The 26791-nt window shown below is 38.5% G+C and overlaps 2 protein-coding genes and 1 pseudogene across 2 annotated transcripts; 1 reads left to right on the top strand and 2 right to left on the bottom strand.

Moving 5' to 3' along the window:
- The first annotated feature begins 791 nt into the window (after positions 1-791).
- LOC113400630 (uncharacterized) lies at positions 792-11395 on the top strand. The gene is made up of 7 exons (XM_026640265.2): positions 792-1086; positions 1418-1504; positions 5241-6677; positions 8048-8280; positions 9105-9218; positions 9403-9699; positions 9968-11395. Exons 1-7 carry the CDS (start codon positions 869-871, stop codon positions 10210-10212), a joined length of 2631 nt encoding a protein of 876 aa, XP_026496050.2. The 5' UTR covers positions 792-868; the 3' UTR covers positions 10213-11395.
- On the bottom strand, positions 3524-4391 carry LOC135194410 (putative nuclease HARBI1; annotated as a pseudogene).
- An 8073-nt stretch (positions 11396-19468) lies between the features above and the next one.
- Positions 19469-26736, bottom strand: LOC113400631 (E3 ubiquitin-protein ligase COP1-like). The gene is made up of 6 exons (XM_026640267.2): positions 26440-26736; positions 23676-24240; positions 23131-23281; positions 21548-21663; positions 21110-21314; positions 19469-21030 (listed from the first exon to the last, which is right to left on the bottom strand). Exons 2-6 carry the CDS (start codon positions 24228-24230, stop codon positions 19871-19873), a joined length of 2187 nt encoding a protein of 728 aa, XP_026496052.2. The 5' UTR covers positions 24231-24240; positions 26440-26736; the 3' UTR covers positions 19469-19870.
- Between the last annotated feature and the right edge of the window lie 55 nt (positions 26737-26791).

The raw sequence follows: 26791 nt of genomic DNA on the forward strand, positions 1-26791 counted from the left end.
GACACTGAAAGGAGCTTTATTATCATCAGCATAACACTTAGGGCCATCAAAAAAGAAGAATTAACATAAACCGTCTGTGTAGAAGCATTTGCAGTAGTGGCATGAATAACAGTTTTCTTTGAAGAGGAATCAGGGGTTCAGGAAGACTTATCACCGGAACGTTTGCGAGAGAAAGATTTCAAAGAACCAATTTGTGCTTTTGAACCCCAGGGATCAGGAGTTTCAGGATGAGGATCGACATCCATTATTTACTGCTGTAGCTTAGTAACCAATATACTATAATAAATATATTTAAAAAAAACACTTACCGTAACCGAAGTATATTAGTAAATCCTATGTAAGCATAAAATGATTATAAACACAAATATCTCGCTAACACTGTCAACCAAAGCTAACGCAAGCAAAAAAACACGTTCTATTTTTTAAACTTTTATTATTTAAAAACGTAAGTTATAACATGAGAAACATAAGTTACCGCTAAAATATCTCTGTCTGAGTCAGTTTTTCAGGTGCCTTTTTTATCTTTTAAAAACTGAGCCGCATTTCTTAACGTATTTTCGAACCAGTTATTCATATAGTTCATTTTGAACTTGGCGTCAGCGAGAATGAAATCTTTAGTGACGTTTTTACTATGACCTTAAATGATGACCGTAGTCGTCATGAGTAATCACTAATAGAATATTTTGATCGTTAATTGCGCTTATTGGAACGCACCTTCATTTATCGTAAAACCACAGATTATAACCGTTAAATGCCAATTAATTATTTTTCTGTTATGACGTTTCGCATGAATTTGTCAATGTGACAAAATTGGCGGGATAGTAGGCAGCGTCGATTCTCGATGTTGTAAATAATGGTTGATTGAATTATGGCTGGACCAAAGTTCTATATTTACGGTGGATGCCGTTGGCGAGAAGTGTGTACGACTTCCGGGCGAGTGGACGGCTGGGGTAATGTGCAGTTCTTGACTGTTCGAAGCGGTCGTCTCCAAGTGGCGCGAAAAAATACTGTGTTGCGTGGCTTGAGAGCCCTGGCAGCTAGTAAACCCACTTCTGTGCACGATGGCCTACCCCTTTCACAAATTAGGTATTTTATGATATCAGAAAATCTTATAACAATACTAATAAGCTTTAAACCTTTCGTAGCTGTTGATCAAGTCCTATTATTAATCTTCTATTTCTCTACTTCGGACTCATATTTATTGTAAGATTTACAGTGATTGGTTTTTTCGTTTTTTTCTTAAATCATATAAACTTGGATCATAATAAACCGTAGGAGTCGATAAAAAATCTCTGTTGTACTTCCATTAATATTGCTACTTTATTCCATGTTTAAAACAAATTTAATGCATTTAAACAAGTTGACAGACAAAAATAATAGTTAAATAATGACAACATTTAATATTCTACATTTGCAGACATAACAATTCTATTGAGGAAAAGAAGGAACACAATTGTTCCCAGTATCAGCATCATCACTGTTGTTGTAAGCAACAGGACCTAAGGTATGTTAAAACTTCAACCGTCTCATTACAAAAAACTAAATAAACCTTGGTTTAAACCTGTACTAACTAGTCCAGGTTTATCTGAAAAACCATGGTCTAGATTTGTTCGTATTATAAAACTTAATAAAACCATAGATTTTTCAGTACTGTCATTTGAATCATTGTTTAAATATCCACCACAGATTAATACATACATCGTTCGTTCATCTTGATATCATTCTATAACAACGTTCCGTATGCTTAGAAAATAAAACGTATCAATGTTTTGCTAATTATTAAATTACGTTTACGAGTGATGAAAGTAATTGAAACTGTTATTTTGTTAAAAAAAAAAAAATATATATATATATCCCGCTGAGTTTCTTTCGCCGGTTCTTCTCAGGTCCGAGGTGCTAAATTCCGAACCGGTGGTAGATTTTTGACAATCAATAAGCAAATGTAAACACTTCTATATTGAATAAAGATTTTTGATTTGATTTGATTTGATTTGTATAGATGTATACATAATTTATTACGTCGATTGCAGTTTTATGTTTTAGCACATTATTTAATGTATCTTTACTTATAATATACTTATAATTTACGTGTAACGAAACGCAAGTCTCGTTCGTAAGTAGTCTCGCGCGTAATTTGAAACCGGAGAACGAGGTTCGAATTTTGATAATATTGTCTTGTACTCGTACATTATTATAAAATTATTTTGTGACAAATCGGGAAAAAAGGAAACGCTCTGAGAATTGGAGTACTGAGGAAAAAGTAAGTACTTTAACGTAAACTACTTCAAACTTGAAATCAGTCCTTAAATAAATTATGTACCTAATTCTAATATAAAATTTATAGGGTATACTATGTGAGATGATTGGGCAGTCACGTCACATAATAGAAAATCAGTGTACAAAAGCTTCCTCCGACCATAAAAAACTCAAGAGTGAAAGATATAACAAAGAGATGTTTACTTTTTTATTACCTAGGTACCGTACGTATCCTTATGTGTTGTTTTCTCAATAAAAATGATCAACATTGATTAAATATTTTCAGATTAAACGAACTGACGGGAAAGTGCATGTCAGACGGTGATGTCAAATTAGTGTTGAAGAGGATGAAGCTCACAGCTAAAGCCAATCTGTCCACTCATTGGCATGATTTAGGAAAGACGGGGGTTGGGAATAAGCCCAAGTCGCCTTCACAGGAAGATCTGACAACAATGAATATTGTTCCATGCGATTTTATTCTCGAATACAATAATTTTGATAGTGATGTTATGAGACCTGAAGTAAGAATAATAATGTTTTTTTATATTCAAAAAATAAATCAATATTTGTGGGTTGAGTTGAACGTTTTGGGCCAAAAAAACATTGAAATGGAAGTGGGGCCAAGTACAGCTGTACCGCTGGTAGAATTTGAAGAAAATAATGAGGCACAAGTTGAAAAGGACCAAGGTAAATATAAAATATATAATTTTGTCTGTAAGTTGTACCATTGTAATACTTACATATACAGGAGATGAATTTAAAGGATTTAATTTTCTTTTTATTAACTATAAATAATTAAAATTCTTTTAGGTGCTTCGAATGATGGAAATGTGGGAATTGCTTTAAAAAAAGAGTTTTATGTATAAAAAGTGATCCAAAAAAAACAATTAACATTATGTTTGTATTTAAACTATTGACTGACCTTGATATTTAACTAAGTAATAAAAAGGTTAAAAAATTCACAGAAAAAATAAAATGGCAGAAGAAATATTGCGAACCAACAGTTCATTTAAAGAGAAGCAGTCGGAGATGTTAGAAGTGGAGCATCAGTATAAAATTAAATTGAAAAATTAAAACTTGAAATTGAATTATTAGAAAATAGAAGTCCAGTGCTCAGTAATTATTAAAAATCATTTATAATATATAATTTTGTCATTATATTTATGATTAAATGTAATATTGATTTTCAGGTTCTTCTGAGCAGTCAAAACTGTTATTTATATAAAAATAAATTATAAAAAAAAAATTATTACAAAATGTGGAAATTTTTAATGATTAAAGATATATAAATAAATAATTAAAAATTAAAAATGTCTTTCTATGAATCGCCGTCTCCTTATATTTCCACGTAAATTGTTTTCAATCAGTTGAACTAACGGTTCAGAGGTTTGTGAGTTAATTTGATGGCTGTTCGGCTCAGTATTAAACACATCTTCCTTCATATCAACAGCAATATTATGCAATACAGCACATGCCACAATAGTTTTTCTGGCAATTTCAATATTGCAATAATGCCCTCTTAATAAACACCGGAATCTCTGCTTCCATATACCAAAACATCTTTCTACAACATTTCTGGTTCTAATGTGAGCACTGTTGTATCGTTCCTCTTGAGATGTTGTAGGGTTCAGTACAGGAGTAAACAAGTACGGTGTACGAGCATAGCCACTGTCTCCTAACAATATGCCTGAGAATGCACCAGCCTCAAATCGCTGCTTCAAACGACTTTACCAAAATATTCTGGAGTCATGAACACTCCCACGCCACCTGGTGACGATGTCCATGATTTTACAATCTGCATCACAAACTACCTGAAACTATAGTTAAACATTGTAGAGTCTCTTACTAATATCAATAAGCATCAATATATTTCATATAGATTCAAAGAAACTTACAAGTTAATAACTGCCTGCCCGAATGAATGATGACAATATTAATATTGTATTGATGGACAGTAATATCTGGATATCGAGGGATGGTAATCCTCCGCGGTTAATATATATATGACCCCCATCTCCATTTAACTTTTTAACTCTAATATGAGTACAGTCAATTGCACCAATTACTGTAGGGGAGTTAGCTATTCTACGAAATTTTTGCATTGCTCCCTCCTGTTCTGTTAATGTAGCAGGCATTTTTATAAATCTATGTGATATTTGAGCAATGGCGTCTGAAATTTTTTTACACGTTTGGCTTATAAAAGGTTGTGAGTGTCATCCTGGATGTATAAAAAAAATCAATAGCGTATATTAGTATGAAACTTGGGCATAATTTAGTACAAACTAATACTCGTACTAATGTGATACATTTAATTTAAGACTAATCCACTTACTTCATGTCGAGCCCAGCTTCGTAATGCGCAAACGACTTGTATTTCGGGAGACACTGAGCATCCTCTGGGATCTCTGGTTAAATCTTCCCTTATTAAGTCAATTAATTTCTTTGCGTAACGTTTGTTAAACCTATACTTTTGCTTGAACTCTTCATCGGATAGCTCAATGAAAGGATTTCTTCGCAGACGATTTCTGTTGTTTACGCGTGGTGTTTGTAACAACTGGGTGACTTCCATGTCCTCGATATCCATTAAATCAACAATACAACACAACAAAAAGAAAATAAAATTATCAACTTGTTGATTGTATGTAACTTTTAAACTTATAACAGAAACTTTGACAGATACGCTTTAAACCATCGTAAAACTAGAGTCGCTGAGGTTTAACGTTAGTCCACAGTAAAATCTATGGTTTATCGCTAAACCATTTTTTATAATAACTTTTTTGTTTAAACCCTAGTTTAAATCCGAGTTTTTAGTTAAGCCGCTTTTTGTAATGAGACTGTTTGGAATCCACAATACTCTAAAGTCTAAACTAAAGTATATTTTGGCTATTGAAAATGTACAGAATATATCAGAAGATTAAAACGTCCATTTTTCAACATAATTTTTTTTTCGGTGATATTTATTTTCTAATTTAATTATGTTTCAGTTTAAAGTCTGATGTCATCTTCAATAACATATTTAAAGCTGCATCTACCTGCTCCGCGGCGGTGCAGTGCAGCCTCGAAGTAAGCACGTCTACTCCAAATTTAAGTAAATCCATCACTGGACCGAGCAAAACTTCAGAAGCGAGAACCAAAAATGGAGTGAAAAGATTATTATCCAAGCGTAAAAGATCTACAAGTGAAGATGAGGGCGAAGAAAGAAACAAAAACGGTAAAACAATTGAACGTAGAAACGAAATTGACAAGGAATTGGATTTATCGTTACTGGAAAGGAGACAGGCACGTAATCTGAACAATAACAAATATGACAAAAGACAAACACATAGACAACAGATCTCTTCTAGTGAAGACGACGGACTTAAAGCAGTGATACGAAAGAATCTACCACGACGTGGAAATCACCAAAGTCCTGTGAAATCCAGGAATGTTTCAAAAGCACCAAATGGCACAAGGGAATCACTTACGTCGAATACTATTAATAAAAAGCGGAAAAAAATCCTAAATAATATACACTCCTCAAGTGACGAGAGCAGTGAAATACAATCTAAACCGGCTATCCAGGCGTCACGGAGCATCGATGAATTTTGGAATACGTTGTTCAAAACTAAACCTACAAGACGATCAAAACGCAAGCTATCGACCAGTGACGATGACACTTATCAAGAAGAAAGAAAAGCCAGAGAGACTTCAAAGAAAATCGTTGAAAGTGATCAAGAATCGAGACGAAAGCACACACAGGAGATAGAGACTGGTGACCTAATGTGCAAGGAATTGATGATCGGGGAGGATGACGTCCAGCTCCTGCGCAGCTTCATAGAGAAAGACAAGGCTAACATATTCGGAGTCGACTTGGAGTTATTCGATACAGACGATGAATATAAAAGGAAAATATTCTACAAAATCAATCCACTGGTCAACGTCGCGAGGTGTAAGCGCATAGCGGCCATGCTGAGAGACGGGCGCAGTCAGTCCGACGCCGTCTCCTTGGAGGACTTCATATCGACGCTCGGGCTCCGCAGCGTGCTCGACGTCCCCTCGCAAACCGGCAGCAAATACAAGATGCGAGCGCGACGGAACCCAAGTAACGGTGGACCGGATAAGGAGAATCATAGAACGACTAAACATAATCCGAACACTTCCACTAGCAGCTCAAAGAGCAAAGTCTTAGTCGAAAGGCTACGAGACAGTGCCAATAAGAAGAATAAAATAATTAGTAAGAAGAAAAGCAAGGTGGTGGGCCTGATTGGGAAGATGACTTCGAAGCCGACGAGGTCGCGCGAGGAACAGGATGAGGTGGTCTTGTTGAGCAGTGATAGTGACAGTGACAGTGTCTTCGAGAGTAAACGGGAGAGTGCTTTCGAGAAGAGTAAGCGCGTGACGTCAGAAGTGCGGCGACCGGACGCAGCGGCTGCGCTGAAGCGGTGAGGATTTTCTTGTTGTGTGAGTAGAGGAAATGTCAGTCGGTGTTCATGACGTCATAAATTTAACTCATTGCTCTCAGAACTTTCTAGAACAGACATTCTGACCTGTTCCAGTGGAACAGGACTTAAAGAGCACTCCTCAGTTTTTCATTCTTGGTGACATGCTTATAGCTCTGCTAATGTAATAGTTCTAGATTAACATATCTATATAAATAATATTATATTATTTATAATACGACTCTATTCCACTGCATTTTTTTGCGTCTATATCTATAATAATTTCAAGCCTATTATATTTACCAGAATAGTCTATTCCAATCGGTAGAGGGTTAAAAATAAATAAACCACAGATTTACGTTTGTCTGTGACTAACACATCTTTAGTTATAATACACTGTTCCACTAAACTACTGATGTCCACTTTTACTCCAAAGGTTCCGATAACAGCTTTTCCGACGTTCAAAACGCTATCCTTGGAATCCATTATGACGTCATAGATATATTCAAGCTCTCGACCAATGATATCGCGTCGATTCGATGTCAAACGTCGTTTATTTGGCTTTTCGTCCTCTAGTGGTCGGAATAGACTATAAATTAATGATATTCGCTTTTCATGATTCACTGTATAATCCTGACTGAAATTTTCTTTACAAACATTATATATTACATGAGCTATACCTGTTTTGGTGGTGGGGTAATCGGAGCTGCCAGATGGTACCATTGTACGATATAAGTGACTTGTCTTGACCGTGGTAGTTACTATGGGAGCATGAATGCTATGTGGTGTTGAATAACTGATTATAACAAAGTATTATGATAATGTTCTTCGGAACGATTTCGACGATTTGGTGGTAGGGCTTTGTACAAGGTCGCCTGAGTGGGGGCCACGCAATAATCAGATATTCTACTGCTGAGCAGGAATACTTGGAATTGTTGTATTCCGGTTTGAAGAGTAATTGAGCACCGCAGGCTCAAGGGACATAACATCTCAGTTCCCAACTTCGTACCTTGCCAGTGGTGACCACTTACTATCAAATCGATTCGCCTGTACGTCTATCCATGTTATAAAAAAAAGGACGTATGAAAAAGCATGAGTATGTATGTGTGGGCAAATATCTCTATTCCTTAACTTACATATCCGATGGAACGGCAAACCATCATGTTCAGAAAGGTGATCTTTACTGCCAGGTTTCAGACTCTGGACTTCTGCTAAGATAATCTTGATAGAACTACACAAAAACTATATGGGTCGTTAAACCTGGAGTTTGGCAGGACTTCGGGATATCCTATTTAATATACTAGACTACAGCACAATATAGAAAAAAAATATCCCGTGGATGAGCTTATGAATATATGGCGCTTCCTCCATAGAGATAACAAGAAAGAAGGGAAGGCAAGTGGAACAGGGAGTAGGAAGGCGAATGGACCAGCTTCTGGAAGAGGGAGTGGTCGGGTGAGCGGCAAGGCTGGTGGTCGGGAGTACACCCGGGCGGAAGACGAAGCGATAGTGGCCTGGGTGCGCGGAGCGGAGCGTGCAAGGCGCGTCAACGGCAACCAGCTGTGGATAGAACTGCAGCCCCTGCATCAGCAAAAGACAGGAAACTGTGAGCGCCACCTTTATGAAATTTATTCAAATTATTTAACATTCTAGTTAGCTCGAATTCAAATTCTACTTGCCCGTCTGGGAAGGTACCACCCCTTCATCATATATATATTCTACTGACAAACAGCAATACTTGGTACTGTCGATTTCCGGTTTGAAGGGTGAGTGAGCCAGTATAACTAGAGGCACAAGGGACGTAATAACTTAGTTCCCAAGGTTGCTGGCGCATTGGAGATGTAAGAAATGATTATTTTTTCTTATAGCGCCACAGTCTATGTGTGGTGACCACTTACCATCAGGACGTCCATTTGCAATTGCAAAAAATTCAAAAATATTGATCAATGTTGAAGCATTACATTTTCTTATTGATTCATTATTATTTATTTTTAAATCTCGTTTCAATCTCAGCATGCTTTAATAGTTTTAAAAAACCTTTTTCATACAAACGATCCTTAACGACGTTTTTAAATTTTGCTTTTGAATAACGTGTACATCCCACCAAAGTATTACTACGAAATAATCATGATCACTATATCAAATGATCTTCTATAATGAAACATGTTAAGAAATTATTCTCCTTAATAAGGATATGGTAGCCCAGCGGAGGCTGTAAGTTATTTCTTATAGAACTATGTATGTCGTACTCAGTACGAAAAGTAACGCATGCGATTAGACTCCTGAATGAAAGGAACACAGTTGAGCTAATTTCCCTCCGGTAGACACTATTAACACTTCCTGGTGCCGGATTAGGTTTAGGGGGGTGAGACAGTGGGAACAGAATTCTGCGCACGAGATAACGATTGATGAACCACCTTTCGGCCGCAGTCCGCTCGTGGCACTCGCTGCGCAACCGCTACCTGCGCTACGTGCTGCCCGCGCTGGGCGCGCTGGCGCTGCCGCCGCCCGAGGCCGCGCGCCTGCGCGCCGCCGCCGCCGCCGGTACCCAAACGAACCTTTCTAAAACGTTACATAAATAAAACAAAAGATTTCATCATTTACTCGTTAAAATGACGATTAACTTAAATCAGTTCAAATTGGATTCATATCGTCAAATAAGTTATTCTAGCAGTCAGTCAGCTGTATTACGTAGTAATGCGAGCTCGAATCCTTGTCTCGTTTCCAGGCGAGTTGAAGTCGCGCAAGAAGCCGCAGCGCCGCAACTCGCTGCTGACGGAGCCGCGCGTGCGCAGCGCGTGGTCGCGCCGGCCCCGCCCCCCGACCCGTGAGTCCCCCTCCCGCTCCCGCTCCGTGTCCCCCGCCCGCTCGCCGACACCCGCTCCCTCTTCGTCGCCCTCACCCCCCGTTCGCGCCGATTCCTCCCACTATTCCTCGCGTAGAAGCAGCGGCTCCTCCGCGACGGCGGAAGGGAGTACTCCGATAGACAGGCGACGCTCGCTGAGAAATTCATCCGCCAAGAAAGGTGTGTTTGGACGACATACTGTAATTTTCTCATTCAGTTAATAGTAAGAGTTTATTCTCAAATAATAGTTTCGCAACAAATGTAATCGAACCTGCATCTCTAAGCTATCAGATCACTAAAGTCCGTTAGTGTCCCGCTTGGCGAATCCTCCTCTGCTTCTGAAGAGAAGGCTCGACGTCGTCTCCTCTCCCGAGGATATCAAGGAGAATTTACTGATACGTTTTCGAAGTATTAACATAGTTTAAATAATATAATTGATATATTCCAGAAGAGAGAAGAGAAGAGAAGCCGCCCGCAAGGAAGCTGCGCTCCAGCGCGCCCGCGTCGCCGCCGCCCCGCACGCCCACGTACTCGCAGCTCACGCAGCGCTTCGCCGACGCGCGCCCTCCCAGCACCGCGCGCCCCCCGCGCCCCTCGCGCCCCTCGCGCCCCCCGCCGCCCTCGCCGCCCCCGCCGCCCGCCTCCCCCGCGCGCCCGCGCACGCGCCGCCTCTACAACCCCCACGCCACATGACATCCGACTCTACTGAAAATACAATATTACGTGCAAGACTGTCTGCGGTGAAATTACTCGAATATGTTAAAAAGCGAGATAATTATTTATTTTTTATAACGATGAGCATCTGGATGTAAGCGTTCACCATCGCAGTCTTTACGCAGACATTGGAACTAAAATCTCCCCCGTGCTTGTAAGTACACTGGCTCACTCACCATTCGAACCTGATGATTGTATTTGACGTAGTGGTCAAAGATTGTGCTAAGGTGGTGTTGAATCGACGATCACGGAATATTTAGTTAAAATAAACTAAGTTATAAATATATGTGTGATCCCATTGCTATGTATAAATGTTGTACATAAACCATATAATATAATAATAATGAATGGGTGGTACCATGACCTTGCACACATATCTACCACTTTACGACCAGTGTAGTGTCGTTTCTCAGTATATCGCACCCCGCGGTGCGAGATCGTCACGAGAAGCATTTAAAACTGACTTTCTCCGTCGCCGTGATTCGCGCCAAAACCATAATGACAGTCACGCCCTCTTACGGAAGCTATGTGAACTACAGAAGTAAGGTGATTGCACCAAGTAAAGGGTTGCTTCAGGACGATTATAACGCATTTAATTTTTTTTTTTCAATTTTTGCAAGTTACGGTCCCGCACCGGGAGTGCGTTATATAAAACTTTAACATCATATAAAGTATGTAGAAGTGTTGAATAGTTTTCATGATTATTTTATTTATTTATTATGTCGACTGTACATATTTCTTGTTTGTTTTCTCTTCTATCTTAATAGCTACTTTAATGTTTAGTAATTCCCGCCCGCGACTGCGCTCGCGTTTGAGTGGGAACAAGTGTCCTAAATTTCATAATGTTATATTGAGTTAAGAAATGCAAGCTGAGCTCAATGCCGCATTTATTATGTAAGGTTATTAATAGTTTAAGCGTGACGTTGAATAGCCCACAAATTTCTTCAACAAATGGGCTATTCAATGTAAAGTTATTTTTCAAATCCGACTAATAGTTCTTGAGATTAACGCAATCAAACAAACAAAATCTTCAGCCTTATCGTACTGTAGATTTCGTGTGACGTTTCGTTATTATTATTTCAAAATTAAATATATTGACAAGTTACACTATGTTTTGTCTTCGATCAAATGAGTAGTTACAGATGTTAGAAAGAGACATCCAATAACCGTTTGTCAGAAATTGTTGTTTCAGAAGTCTCCAGATGTCTAAAGCAACAAATCACTCATTAATGGATGCACGGCAAGAGTTAAGTGAGAGGAATCCGAAATGTTAGACAAACTTAAAATATAATTTGACTCATGAAGATCACGATCACGAAAGAGCCGTTGATGAGTTCGTTCCTTGAACGGACTATACAGTAACGAACGTCGTGAGCCTGTTATAATATAATACGAAACTGTATTTAGAAGTTTAATTAGAGTATATCTGTTATTTTTGGTGCTACGAGTGTTTCCTCTTAGGAACCATAGTAGTTACTGGTTGCGGAACTGAAGCTGAAAATACAAACTCTGTCAATGCAACCAGTTGGGCGCTTCACGTCCACGGAATCTTTATTTAAAAAAATAAAAAATTAGGGTGATCCCCTAGGGGTGACATTTTAATTTTATTTGGGTCCTGAATTACGTCATTAATATGACTCTGTTATGGTATTTGAATGTACAAGTCTGATTTGTTAGAAAATTATTGATACTGATTTGGAAATGGTGGCCGTTATTAAAAAATAACATTGGAATACTATTAATGTTGCTGTCAAACGTCGAATCAGGGAAGATATTTGTTACGAATATAAATAATGTGTACTGTTTTTATGTAAATAAATATATATTTTGATACATTTCGGGTTGTTTTATTTTTTTACATTTTATGAATTAAGTATTTCTGTCGCGTCTGTCTAAATGCAAAAACTGTACAACTCACAAGGGACTTAACATCTCAGTTTCCAAGATGGCGCAGGGTGATGTTAGGAATGAAAATTTCTTAAAGCGCCATTTTTAAACGGTGGCGACCATTTACCTTCAGGTGGAACCTTTGTCAGTCCGTCTACCTATTTTGTAAAAAAAAACATGGTGACTTTATTTATATTTTCTTAAATTCTTGACAGAAAAACTCGATAATTTTATATCGACGTCGATTCATAGATCCGAGGTTTTAAGTCTGAATAGTTATATCTGCAGCCATGTGTTCAGTCCTTAGAGTTTTATTTTTGTGTTGTTTTACTGGTGGCCTTACTGGCCTATACAGCGTCACCGGGCGTGAGGGCGAGTACTGAACTCATCCTTGAAGTTTGAGCGCACTCGGGTTCCGAATAACGTTCGTCCTGAGAGTGTCTCCTAAGACAAACTATGACAGTCTAGATAACCTAAAGTGTATTAGCAGACGACAGCGAAAAACATACCGGTTAAACAAAATCAAACAAATCTAGCGGCTTGCAGAATGTTTTTTTTTATACTATATTATTTCTTACATCGACCTATTTTATTAATGATAATAATTTAAAGAAAAAATACTCTAAAAATCTACTTAATTCAGATTTAAGAAATTCTCTAACGGGTTAGGTGTATTTAATAAAACACAAGTGTCGGAGGGCCAGTTTACTGGGAACACATGGAGCGGCGACACATCACACTAACAATTAACGCACTTTACAAAAGTATCGCTCGTAATAAAGGCTGTATTATTATTTTTACTCTTGGCTGTACATATAAGATCGTTTTCAAAATTCGAATACCACATTTGATTTATAATCTGTCAATTATTTTTTAATAAAAAATTAAAATTAGGTACCTTACAATGTCTTGAAATTGTCTTTTCTTTATAAACGTGCTTTCAGGACAAAAAAACATGTAAAAAGATTTTGAACATCTAATTTTTACTAAGCAACATGGATATACTTTAAATTATATTCTTATCAAATTAAGTAAACATCTTAGATTTTTTATAATAAAATATGTGAATCATTCGAAAGCGGTAAAACTACATTTCCAAATATTACACAAACAGAATACAAGAATAAGTCTATAACAAGTTAGCACTTAAAAAAAGTTTTGTGCCTTCGAGATTTGGCAAACAATTATAATCCGTAGATCTTATTTCTACAGTCAGACTTAAATGATTATTAGTCGATACATCTCTAATGTGCGGTTCAACTAACACCGCGTCACAACTAGCGGTTACATCACTGATCACTCGTCTAACAATGGCACAGAATTTCGGCACTTATTTACTTTTAACCTAGACCTATAATTCTATGAATCAAAAATATCTATCTGTTGTAAATATAATAAAAGTGCTTTCATCGAAATAGAATTAAAGTGAATAAAATATACAAAATATCAACTATTTCAATATTTTTTTTATGAAAATAATTCGTAACTTATCGTAAAAGATATAAACGGGTTTAATAAAAAAGGAGACGAAATAAAAAATCTATTTACACATTTACAAGGGCACTTAAATGTTACAAGGATGAAAAATAATTTTACATTTATTACTCGTAAATACAGGAAAAAATAATCATTGAAAGTATCTTAAGTCTGATAATAACAATTACAAAAATATTTTGGATAATGTTCTCATATTATAATACAAAATATATTTAAAAAACATTCTATGATTTTTTTTAATTTAATTTTATTAAACAAGATTCGAAATCTTAAATCTAAAAAGAATTTCTGCAACAGTTTAATTGTTGACAGTTCAAATTAAAAATGGCGGTACACAAAGTTTTCTGTTGTCAATAATAACCGAAAATTCTTATCAACAATTAAATATAATTTTAAATAAGAAACTATTCATTAAAAAGATTGCGTTATAGTGGTATCTAGTGTGCTTACTGTCTAATACTATGAGGGTCGGATTTCCCAAAGACCGGCCAAGGACAAAACGGCATGGGACGTTTTTTTAGTATTTTCGCCTATATGACAAGTGAATCCACACGTAAACTATTAAAAACTCAAAAATCTCTCCACAGCATATACGCCTAAGGTACCCAAAATGCTTAATCTGCCCAACTGCGATTTTAATCTTGTATATTGAGCGATGACATTCTTACGCGACGATAAACATCTTAATAATGATCACATCTTTAGACAAATGTTAAGGTAGTTTGGCGGACATATTAATTAGCCAATCAGCTGTTTAATTAAAGTGCATTTATAATAACTATGTTAAGTAGGTTATGTATGTACTTTAATTCATATTAAGTTGTCAAATTATAAATGACCGAAGGTTTCGAGAACAATCTTTTAAGATTATATAGAAATAATAAAATCGACTCGTAAACTTGTCTATTGTCAATAGTTTGTGCATAATTTAATACGTATAAGATATATCGATAAAGAAACTTCGAGAACATTATCCGAAACTTTACAAAATTCAATAGAAGTTTAATTATAATTCTATATATATATGTTTACAATAAAAGCTGCCAAGAATATCTCTCACATGTAATGATATATTAAATTATCCGTCTAGTAACACAGTACGATTTAGAATAATATCATTAAATAGTTCCACACGAGGCGTTTTCATTTGTTTCGCTTATGAGAGAGCGCATATTACGTATGCGTATGTACGGTCTAACCTTGTTGAACAGAAGTTCTAAAGCTCGATAAAAGTATAAACAATCACGACCGAATTTCGAGGCCGCGAGACCCTGGAGCAACATATGAATCTCGATGCCCTAATCATTTTTTTTTTTAAATAAAGTTAATAGTATTTTTGAGTTTGGCGTTATTATAATTTAACGCGAATCAATTTATTTGAAAAAAACTTACAATAATAAAATTGTTTACTCGTCGGAACTGTTAAGTTGTTTATTTGGCTTTTCTCCTCTTATGGTTGGAATAAAGAATAGTGCATAATATAGCTCAGCTGTTAGCGAATCATATGGAATATGGAAACCTGAGGTTTGTTTATCTTTACTCCTTCATATTTTGAAATGGACTTAACCATAGTTTCCCACGACCATGTCGTCACTCCAATATGATGTGCACCTCTAAAGCCTTTTCCAATGGCATAGGAAAAAAGATAAACAAACCTTAGATTTACGTATTTCATGCGATTTGCTAATAACTCAGCTATGTTGTGCTCTACTAAGAGTATGATTAATATATCTTTATTTATAATACAACACCATTACACTTAACCATTTGTTTCCACTTTAATTTTACTTCCAAAATTTCGATAAAAGTTTCGTCGACGTTCAAAATGAAAAAAAATCGCAAATGCAAGTTATGCTACTGCATAGGTCCATAACAATGACTTACATTTCTTTCAACAGTTGCTATGCTATAACCGTAATAACTCGGCTGGTGCTACTACAGGCACGAGGGCCATAGCATCTTAGTTCCGAAGGTTTATGACGATTGGCAATGTAAGGGTGTTTAATATTTCTAAGTGCCAATGAGTGGGCCGTGTTTACCACTTCATAGAGCCGAGATGTCTCAAAGATTAGAACGCCTGCATCTTAACCATTGATTCCGAGTTCTAACATAGACAAGCACTACAGAATTTCTATGTACTTTATTCGTGTTTATTAATCTCGCGCACGGCGGTAAAAACCCGCATGTGCCTAATTTCAACGAAATTCTGCCACATATGTAGCCACCAACCCGCATTGGAAGAGCGTGGTGGAATAAGCTCAAAACCTTCTCTTCAAAGGGAGAATAGACTTTAGCCCAATAGTGGGATATTAGCCCATTTAACAGCCTACTTATTAAATTTAAAAAACGCTAACGCTTATTAAAATAATTAACTTTGTAATGGCATTTACTCTCTCATTCATTTAAAGATTTATTGTCTAAAAGATAGTGTTTATTACGCGGAACTGTTTTTTATATACATTTAACGGTTGCTATTTAAAAAAAAATACAATTCGTTTTGCTTACAAACTTATGGGTGTTAGAGATTGTGTAATTGACGTTCAAAAATATGTGACTTTTAACAACCGATACGAAATGAGGGATGTTATAAATTTGCGTGTATCCGTGGTATTTTTTTCATTTTTTTTTATTGAAGGAGACTTGATTTAAATATTCTTTGATATGATAAAAGAAAAAAATGTTCTGCTGTTTGTTAATCATCAGCTCTTTTCCGATTGTTTAAGGAATGTGAGTAACTTCTACTAGTCTGATCCATGGCTTCGATGATATTACAATAATTTTAAACCCTGTCTTGATACTGCATTGTTAGTATCAGTCATCCTTATACTCAGACCCTATCCGCTATTCGGAGCCTTCGTACGTAACGATGGTCAATACTATCCGTCAGCAAAACGAATCAATTCTTGAATAAACGGATGTCAGTAACAACTATACGAGTCAAAGATTTACTTAACTATTATACAACACAATCTCAGCTCGACTTCTATACTTTACATTGTGATAATTAGGGTATTGTAGTGAAACTTCTTTGGGAATGGACGACTTCAAGGTCAAATGTAAATATACGATTTGATCGGAGTGTCCGTAAAACAGCAACAACCAGATGTCACAGCTTGTTTAACTTTATCTGAGTTAAGCTCTTTTGGTGCTAAGCTCTATAGACTCTCGTTTCGTCATAAATCATATGGAATGCTTAAATCCAAGGATTTTTTAATCTTTGTCGGGGCGTCAAGGTAGCATGCGCAAGGGATCCCGTACCGCTGTTTTTTAATGGGCGTTCCGAGGTGCTGGGACGCACCAGGCGTTCTAAGTACCGGCAAATCCAAATCCAATAAAAGAGTGTTTCCAAAAACGAAGAGTTTGTTTATCCATTCCCTTGTTGCCACTGTATGCACAAGCTTTAGAAGTGTATTGTCACGACGCCAAACTTTGAGCCATTCTGAAGATTAGGTGCATTAACTAAACGGTTGATGCCCAACGAAGTTTCACTTAGCTCTCTTGTGCCGAGTCTCATTCGCGTTATAAACATTTTTATACAGTGATTTATACATGATATCGTCTACTCATTATATATCTCGATCTACGATAGAGTTTTTATTCCTGTTTAATTGTCACAGAAATTATGATATTAAAGTTGAAAATGCCCCACGAATAGAATATTATTACATTTATAGAAACTTTTTAGAAGATTTTTAAATCGGCACTATTTAGGAAAAAGGTTGATCTCTTTATCAACGAACTACGGCAAAGTTGATTTATATCTTAAATGTAATCTGTATGGTACACAATTTTAATAATCGATGTTGCCATATCAAAATTGCAAATTTGAAGCTGATGAAGCTCGAATGTATCACGTACTCCACCTAATCTGACCATTTACTTCGATTAGCGTCACAAGTAGTGTAGTGGACGTAGTTAAATATGACGGCACGTCTATGCTATGACACTCTAGCAGAATATCGCGTCTATGGTAGCGAGGTATTCATCTAAATTTATCGTTAAGAAATCGGAACGTCACTAGTGCACCATGTCAACGGCAATTTGCTATCTAGTATTTAATTATTAGACGATTTATTTTAAAAGTTACTGGAGGATTATATTACTTATTGCAATAAAAAATTAGTTTGAAATTTTTACTATTTGCCATGTACAGTATGTATGTTGAGTTTGATGAAGATCATCTGGTGCTTTTAAATATAACACGCTTTGATTATTTATATTTCTGGACAGACTTTCAAAGGTAGAACGCGTCGAAAGAAGTAGTGGCCGAGAGTTGGTTACACAACGTACACGGCACACTAGTACATTATTATGACGTTTGTCGAGTGTCAAGCGTAGCTGTCACACAGCTGTCAAAGTTGGCTCGTTTGTTTCAGTTCTTTTGTAGTCCGACACTCTGTCTAGATAAATCAAACTGCGCCTTTAAATTTAAATTGTTAATGCAATACAAACCGGGTTTAGATGTGTATATCTAAAATTTTGTGTGTAGTTGTTGCCAGTTTTAGATTCTAAGTCATACACTCATTGCATTATTTAGTGATATATATCGGTCTACATAATATTTTAACTTTAAACGCGTCTTTAACGAGTATTTATTTACACGAACTGTTAATTTATAATTATTACGTTTCGTTTTATTTCTACGTCGACACTATATAGCTTACGACTCATTTTCTCAACAACAAAATTTTCTTAATTACATTTGGCAGATAAGTGTTGCCAGATTTTAATTATGGAATGTGGAGTTAAGAATTTTGTATAAAATGTGTCCGTCTAAAACTTAGCTGGTGTTTTTAGAGCTAGAGGGTGAAATTAGATCACCCGTTGATACTCGTTAGAGCAAAACGGAATTAGAGAGAAATGAACACAACCGCCTTCAAAAAGCGGTTTAAAACGAGTTTTTCAAATGTAATCAGTTAAGATGGCATCATTGGAGCTAGAGCGTCAAATGTGAAGGAACCCGTTAATAGTTTATTAAGTTCATCATATTTAGAGAGAGGTTTAAGAAAGAGGTAATTACACATTATTATCTTTTTAAAATTAATATATTGAATTCAATTAAACGGATCAAATGTTGATTTCAGGTATTGGAATTATTTCATACACACGATAGACAGTTTTACTGGTGAAGTCAAAAGTCAGAAGCACTTCTTAGCTCAACAAACCGTACTATTTATTTTAGATTAATATTTGATTTATTTGGTAAAAAGTAACTTCGCACGTCGAAGTGACTTTAATTCACTTTACACGAACAAGATTTTTTTTACTTGGGTGCCATTAAATACGTGAGGCGATTTTTCGACGACGCCGATGAGATATTCCCCTGACATCACGATCATATTTAATGCAAATTAGTTTATCTGTGCAAAGCAAATTTGCTTAATTAATGTTAATAATATTATACTTTATTGTACACTAAAAACGTAATACACAGAAATCTTGGACCTAAGAAAAAAAAATTCTAAAAATAAAAATATGTTTTATGTATTGAAACGGGCGACTTATGGCCAATTAGTCATCCCTTCCAAACAACCCACCCTGTTATTAAGACTTCTAAAATTCATATTATCGTCATTGTTATCATCAAAAATGGTACTTGCCGAGACTCCCCTCTCCCCATGGGAGATTGCGTGAGGCTTACCTCGAGCCCCTTTCCCTACAATCGCCTCACATAATTAATGGATCTTATCAAAGTATGTCAAAGGTAATTTTTTTTATTGTATATAGAAGTGTTAACTTAATCTCGGTCCTAAATACAGGACTTGCAAATCAACAAGTTTTAGTCGTTGATTTGATTTGATTCTTTGATTGATTTGTCTTCAATGTGCGTAATTATATGTGAACAGGTAAGGATTTCTTCGTTGTCGGATGGCAGTATGTCGAACTCGACGTATCTATTGGTAAGAACAAAAGTCCTTGAAGCGAATATATTAAGAATAAAATTTCAAGGTCAAATGTTTGGGTTAACGTTCTCGGCACTTTAGTTATTTTTTTAATAGACAGAATAATCTGTACCGAAGTTAAATCATAAAAGATTATTTTCATTAAGTTTTTTTTTTAATAATATACTTCAACTTAACAACATTTCTATGTGTGCGCTTCCGCATGGAGAATATTTTACTCGGACGTGGTCACGCGCCACGCGGACAACGTACGTCACGGCGGGCAGTCTGCGTCGGTAACGGGACGTGGCGTCCGCTGATAATGAAATGACGGTACAAAAGGAGGGGATTCGTAGCAGCTAGAGCCAGAGCTAGACGAGCTCCAGCACCTTGATGGTGCCCTGGCTGTTGGCGGCCAGCAGCGCGGGCCGGTCCGGCGCCCGGCGCCAGCAGACGGCCGACACGAACTCGGCCGGCTCCTCGTCGCGGCGCTCGCGCTCCAGGAAGCCCCGCACGGCGTCGAAGCGGTAGGCCAGCAGCGGCCGCGACAGGCCCGCGTAGTACACGTACAGCGCGTTGTTCTCCGAGCCGCACGCCACGTAGCGCCCGTCCGTGGCCAGCCCCACGAAGTTCTTCTCGTTGGCGTGGCCCGTGAAGCTGCGCACGCAGCGCGGCGACTCCACGCGCCACAGCTTGAGCTGCGAGTCCGTGGACGCCGACACCAGCGTGCGGGCGTCCACGAACTTGACGTAGGACACGGCCTTGCGGTGGTCGCGGAACACGGCCAGCGGGGCCCGCGGGGCGCGCAGGTCGTAGTAGTGCACGCAGTGGTCGGCCGAGCCGAAGGCCAGGTGGCACGACGAGCGCGGGTTGAAGCGCACGCAGCACACGTTGAACTTGGCCTCCAGCGTGGCCACGGAGCGCTCGGCGTTGAGCGACCAGAGCTTGACGCGCGCGTCGTCGGAGCCCGAGGCCAGCAGGCGCACGTCGGCGCGGTTGAAGTGCACGGACCAGCAGCGCTTGTCGTGCTCCTGCAGCGAGCGCGTGCGCACGCCGGCGTGCGCGTCCCACACGCTCACCGTGCCCTCGTAGTCCGACGACGCCAGCACGTGCTTGTGGTACGCGTTCCACGACACGCACGAGATCTTGTGCGAGCACTGCATCTCCGCGCACGGGTAGTGCACGTCCACGGCGTCGCGCACCACGGCCTCGAACTCGAACACCTTGATGCGCTTCGTCACGCCGGCGATGGCGAAGAACTCGTCGTCCTTGTCGAATTCGATGGTGGACACGATGGTGGAGTAGTTGATGGCGTCGCTGCAGTACGACAGCGTGGCGAGCGGCCGCAGCGCGCGGTAGCGGGTGAAGGCGGCCAGGTCCTCGCGGAACGCCTCGAGGCCGCCGAAGCCCCCCTCGCCCCCGCCGGCTCCTGCGCCCGGGGCCCCTGGCACGCTCGCCGGCGCTGGGGCCCCCACCGTGCTCGGCGCGACGCTGGGTGGCTGCGGGTCACCCTCGGGCGCGCGTTGGTCCCCTGCAAAACGCGACACACGAACGTGTAAGATCCACGCTTGATCCACGTGGCCAAGTCACTTCCGGATTCGATTCCTCACCCGCGGCACTAGAGGCTCTCGTCTCGGGCGCGGAAGCCTGCTGCGGCACGGGATCCGCGTCAGCGGCACCGCCGGCGCTGACGGGCTGCGATAGTGACGTGGGTGGACCGGGAGAGGGCCCGGAGGTAGCTGGGAGGCCGACAGCTGGCGTGGCAGAGCCAGACCCAGGGAAGTACAGTTCGTCTGCACGATGAGCAAAGTAGCACTGGAAAAAAGGAATAAGTAAGTCAATCCAGCAATGAAGAAAAACAATACGCATGTGTAATTCCAATTTACTCTACTCGCTGCTGTGCTGATAGCCTTGGAGTTGCGGGCCCTACGGTTGGCTCATCTTCTTTGAGACTTGCTTCAGCCATCTATTCGGTCTGGCTCACCTTCAGCCCGAGAGCGGTGCGCTACAGACGCCTGTCGGCAATAGCGCGGCCCGCGCTGCGTTACCTGCACGAAGTCGTCGAAGTGCGCGGCGAGGCGCCTCCAGCGCGCCGCCAGCGCGTCCCCCGCGCCCCCGCCGCCCGCGCTCGCGAAGCTCTCCTCCTCCTCTGCGGGCGGGCTCCCTGTAGAAACGAACACGTTTGTATCTCTCAATCACGGTTGTATCCGGTACATTATACAAAGTGTTAACAGTTTTATGAACAAACCTGTTACTAATGATGGCTCTATCTATCTATCTATCTCTCTGATCAAATGTGTTAACATCAATGGTTTTTTTATATATATTATAGGTGGCAAACGAGCAGGAGGCTCACCTGATGGAAAGTGACTACCACCGCCCATGGACATCTGCAAAACCAGGGGACTTGCAGGTGCGTCGTCGGCATTTACGGGATGGGTACTCTCTTTTCTTGAAGGGTCCCAAGTCGTATCGATATATGTTGCGATTAAGATACAATTTATTTATTGAAAACAAGTACATTTCTAGATTCAATGAAATATATCAAAATTATATGCTCTTTTTAAAACTTCAACCAACCCTGACCGGCTACTGAACATTCCTATTCAATGTTTAAATCAATTCTTTGGAAAAATTATTTAAATCCAACTTATTTTTAATTTAAATAATCCTTTATCATAGTCACAATACGATTTTAATTCCTTTTCTACAATAGATGCAAGAATTAATTACAGAATTAAGTGATTTTTCAGAAGCATTTTATAAAATTTAATCCTTAGTGTTAACGCCATCTACAGTCACACATGAGCGTCTGGACGCCGACGATTGGAAGTGATTGAGAATGAATGACGAAGGAGGGGGAAGGGCGTGGGGGGGACAACGAGAGAAACGGTAGCATCGGCCAGACCATTACGAATTGCATGTACTAAATACATGTCATTAAAACTGATAACAACAATAAACGTTTTTTAGTTAATCCAAAATTTTACTACTAAGATATTATAATACTTCGAATCGTAAATGAACACTTAGGAATTATATTTACGAGTGCTTGTAAGAAACTCTGCTGTATAATTGTTGCTCAGAATCTAATACATCGACTAATCAAACGAAAACAAAATATCATTCTATTTGGTTATACCACAGGGATCAATTATAGGTCCTATTCTGTTTTCAGTATATATGACTGACCCACTTTTTGTGTAAATATTCATTGTAACGACACAACAATTTATTTTTTTTAAATAAAAAAAAATCACGATGAAAAGGCAATGTTCCAGATAGAGCCCGAAGTTGGTTCACGTTGATTTCCTCCAATGAAATTTGTTAAGAAATGTTTTTATCTAAATATGTTTTTAATTCTTACAGAGTAATTACTATTCATTGTACAGTTTTAACAGGAAGCAACATGGAAGTGCTCTTATTTTATTTTGTGATACGGCTAGTGTAACCCCATCTAGGCGTTCCCGTACCACTAACCATCACATTGTTGTTGTAAGGAATGGTGAATGTTTTTTATATCGCCAATGTCTATTGGCGTTGGTGACCATATACCGTCAGGTGGCACATTTACCTATTTCACAAAAAAAGGCTAGTGGTTATTTTAAATTATGCCGTCGTCGCGACTCACTCGGTGTAGTTTCCCCCAGCTCGCCGAGTCGCGGCCGCACGTCCCGCACTGACTCCGTTATGGAGGGCGGCTCGGACGGCGACGGCAGGCGCCCCAACTCTGCTGCGCCCGCGCGAAGGTCGCGGAGCACGCCAGCCACGTGCTCCATGTCCTAGGGAGCAAGTGAAATTATCACAGACGTGTTGTTCACAATATACTATGAAAGTGTTTTCTTGATCGAGTTTCGCAAATGACGGTCAATTTCAAGAACAAACTGCACAGAAGATATTGTAACAAAGGCATGTATGTTTAGGCAAGGAAGGTTTCTATTGCTTTACTCCTATAATCGAACGTGCCACTCACAGATCTGACGCAGGATCATTTATTTTCCGTGCGCACGCACAAAAGTGTAAGTCAAATTCCCTCCAAATTACAAGTAAGATTTTTTTAAAAGAAACTAGTATCACTAATAAGACTTGATTCAGGCGTATGGCTTGTATCATACATGTTTGTTCTAATGGTGGGGGAGTATAAGTGTCAGGTGAGTGTCGCCAATTTGTACGTACTTTTTTCACTAGTGACGCTTCTCTCGCCAACTGGTCTAACTGATGCGTTCTGTGTCGCAGCAGCTGCGCCAGGAACTCGTACAGTAGTCTATGATGAGCAGCAGCCGACTCCGCTTCCAAGAGCCTTTTCCTTCTCGTTAGAACGTCGAGCATTCCTTCTACGTCGGGGAGCGCTAGGTGTCTAGCCTCAGAGGCCAGAAGGGCCCGTAAACGCTCCGCATCCGGACCTGGAGACGTCGCCACGGGCCCGCTGACTACTTGAGGTCTCGTGCGCAATCTTCTCCGCGCTACTAATTCATTTAGAAGGAAGTTAGGAAAGTAATGATCGCGACCGGCCAGCGCTGCGCCGCACTTCGGACAGCGGCGATGGAGTTCCACGGACTTGGCGATGCATGTGTAGCAGAAGGAGTGCCCGCAGCGCGTGACGTAGGCCTCATCTATGAGGTTAAAGCACACGGGGCAGAGCAGGTCGCAGTCTTTGTCCTCGAGCGAGCCGCCGAGCCCGCCCAGCGCGGAGACCGAGCTGCCGGCTCCACTCGCCGCGGCGCCCGACATACTGCCCAAACTGGGGAAGGTTTATATTATGAGTAAGTAATTAAATGAGAATCCTGGCCGGAAATTTGATAACTTGATGAAACATTTTTTTTAAATACATTATGTTTTTAGGCCATTATTGTCGATGATTCTTGCCATTTTAATGAAAGTTGATTTAGTTTGAGTCAAAAACGAGGCGGAAACGCCGCCAGCTCGCAGCACATAAGCTACAGATGCGTAGAGCTATAGACGCAATTTTGTACTCTCTTGAACCACAACAGTTTAGTTGCATCAAAGATAAGTGAGTGGCCTTAGTATTAAATAGAGGCATCGTCGGAAAATCCTAACAAAATCTTCACATTCTATGGGATCAAGCAAGAGAGAATATAATTATTGTCAAGTAAAAATACAAGGATGCGAATATATTTGCAAAATAACGGATCATCATCATATCTGCTTTCCTTGGTCCGTCTTCGAACTAATAAAGCTAATAGCGGTGTTTGCCCGTCAGATTCTATTCGTTATAGATGGTTTAAACTTGCACAAACTTGTTCGCTAACAATAACTTTCCATCAACATTGAGGATATTTAAATTCTAGAGCCGTATGTCAAAAACAAAAATTTATCGCGTTTATTTTTTATTTACGTAAAGTCAAATTAGCGCACTAATACTACACTACAAAGTTCGTTAAAAATTTTCCGATTTAATAAATTTTCACGGAAACTCTTTCAAACAATATTGTCCAAAAAAACCTATTTCGGACCTGTAGGACACATTTTAAAATGAAAATTAGTAATAATTACTAGGTCAGTTCGATTGTTTCAGTATCAGAAATCTTTACAAATAAAATTAAAAATCAATAATCATAAATAGACATGCATATATACATGAAATACTTGTTTAATATTATAAGTTATAAATAAAAATTAAAATGGAGGACAACATGATTAAATATACAGACTTATTATATCCATATTGAAATTTCCTGTTTCACTTTCTCTTCACCATCAAGAATAGGCAACCATAAATGTTGTTATACTGGAGGCCCTTTTTTACACCATCAATGTGCCTCTGAATTTAATAATTATATGTTCATACTTAAGTCAAAAGGTCCAACAAGTTTCAATTAATGGAATAAAGTTTTCTGGATCTATGCTAAAAATGAATGTTCCACAAGGATACATTTTAGAACCTTTTCTATTTCTAGTATATATGAATGAGCTTCACGGATTTTTAAGGTTGACAGAAAAACTAATTATGTCCAGATAAATGTATGTTATGTATATTCACAGTAACTTTGATCACTTCAATAGAATCAGTGATAATCATTGTATGTACACGAGAAGTAAGGATAAACTCATAACACACAGTGTCCGACTCTCAGAATCAATAAATACTTCTTGGGGCATTGTATTTTTTTCTATAATAAAATGCCTCAGCTAATTTTAACTTTTCGATTCATAGTTTGTTAAAACTTAGGACTTAATCTATCATTTGGGCATTAAATAATTAATATTTTACATCATTTTTATTATTCGTATCTCTACAGGCATGTCGTCCATGGTTTTAGTGGACTTTATTTTAATCCTGTGTTAACTTGTGTTTGTTATTTTACTGTGCCTGCATGTTTTTATTACTGGCCAGCATCACAATTCAAGGTTTATGTTTTTTTATTATTTTCTAATGGTATTCTTTTATCAAATATGTATCTGTATTAGAAGTTGTAAAGTTCAGATGACATCTTTATTGACTCTTGTAGTACATATCAACATTAAAATTTTGTTTATACATGTACAATGACATAAACAAAATATGATAACAAGCAAATGATTTAAATAAAATCTAGATACTATTACTAAATTGTTACAGCAAAAGCATCACAGGCACCAACATACCTTTTAAATTTTGATATTTAATAAAAATGAAAAAATTAAAAGTTCTTTTAAAAATAATTTAAGATGAATATTGAGAGGAAAATGATTAATAACTTCATAATATAAATATAACAAGTCTATCTTGATCTACTTAAGAGTTATTTTTAGAAACGGATCAATAATTAGCTTTGTGTTTATATTTAGCAAGGGGGAGTGGTTATACTGTTAAAGGGAAATTATAAATGTTTTGCTTATTATAAAATATACTTTTCCACCGCGTCGGCGATTTTTTAAGTAACGCGCGAATTTTTTAATAAAGAAATTCTTTTACGAAATTCAATAGAATTAAACTTACATTTTTATCAGAGCCACTTAAACCACATTAATAACATGCTAATTTTATTAGAACAGCATCAGCGTTGTGGTGTAGTGATGTGATGATCTTCAAACGTAACTTCTCATTAAAATTCAGCAACACGGTCTCTCACCACAAGTTTATCATCACATATCATAATCACTGTACTTGATAGCTTTTCTGAAGCTAATGTCACTATCAGGCTGCAAGTTTTTACACGAAAACCCATCACTGAACAAAATATCGCTTCATATTCGGACTGTTCACTTTCTGGAAAGCGGTGCATTCACCTCAAAAAAATTGACATTTGCTAATGTTGCTACACCTCATGAAGGTCGTGCCGATCGTTCAT

Source organism: Vanessa tameamea, chromosome 29, assembly GCF_037043105.1.
Source record: "Vanessa tameamea isolate UH-Manoa-2023 chromosome 29, ilVanTame1 primary haplotype, whole genome shotgun sequence".
Classification (NCBI taxonomy): domain Eukaryota; kingdom Metazoa; phylum Arthropoda; class Insecta; order Lepidoptera; family Nymphalidae; genus Vanessa; species Vanessa tameamea.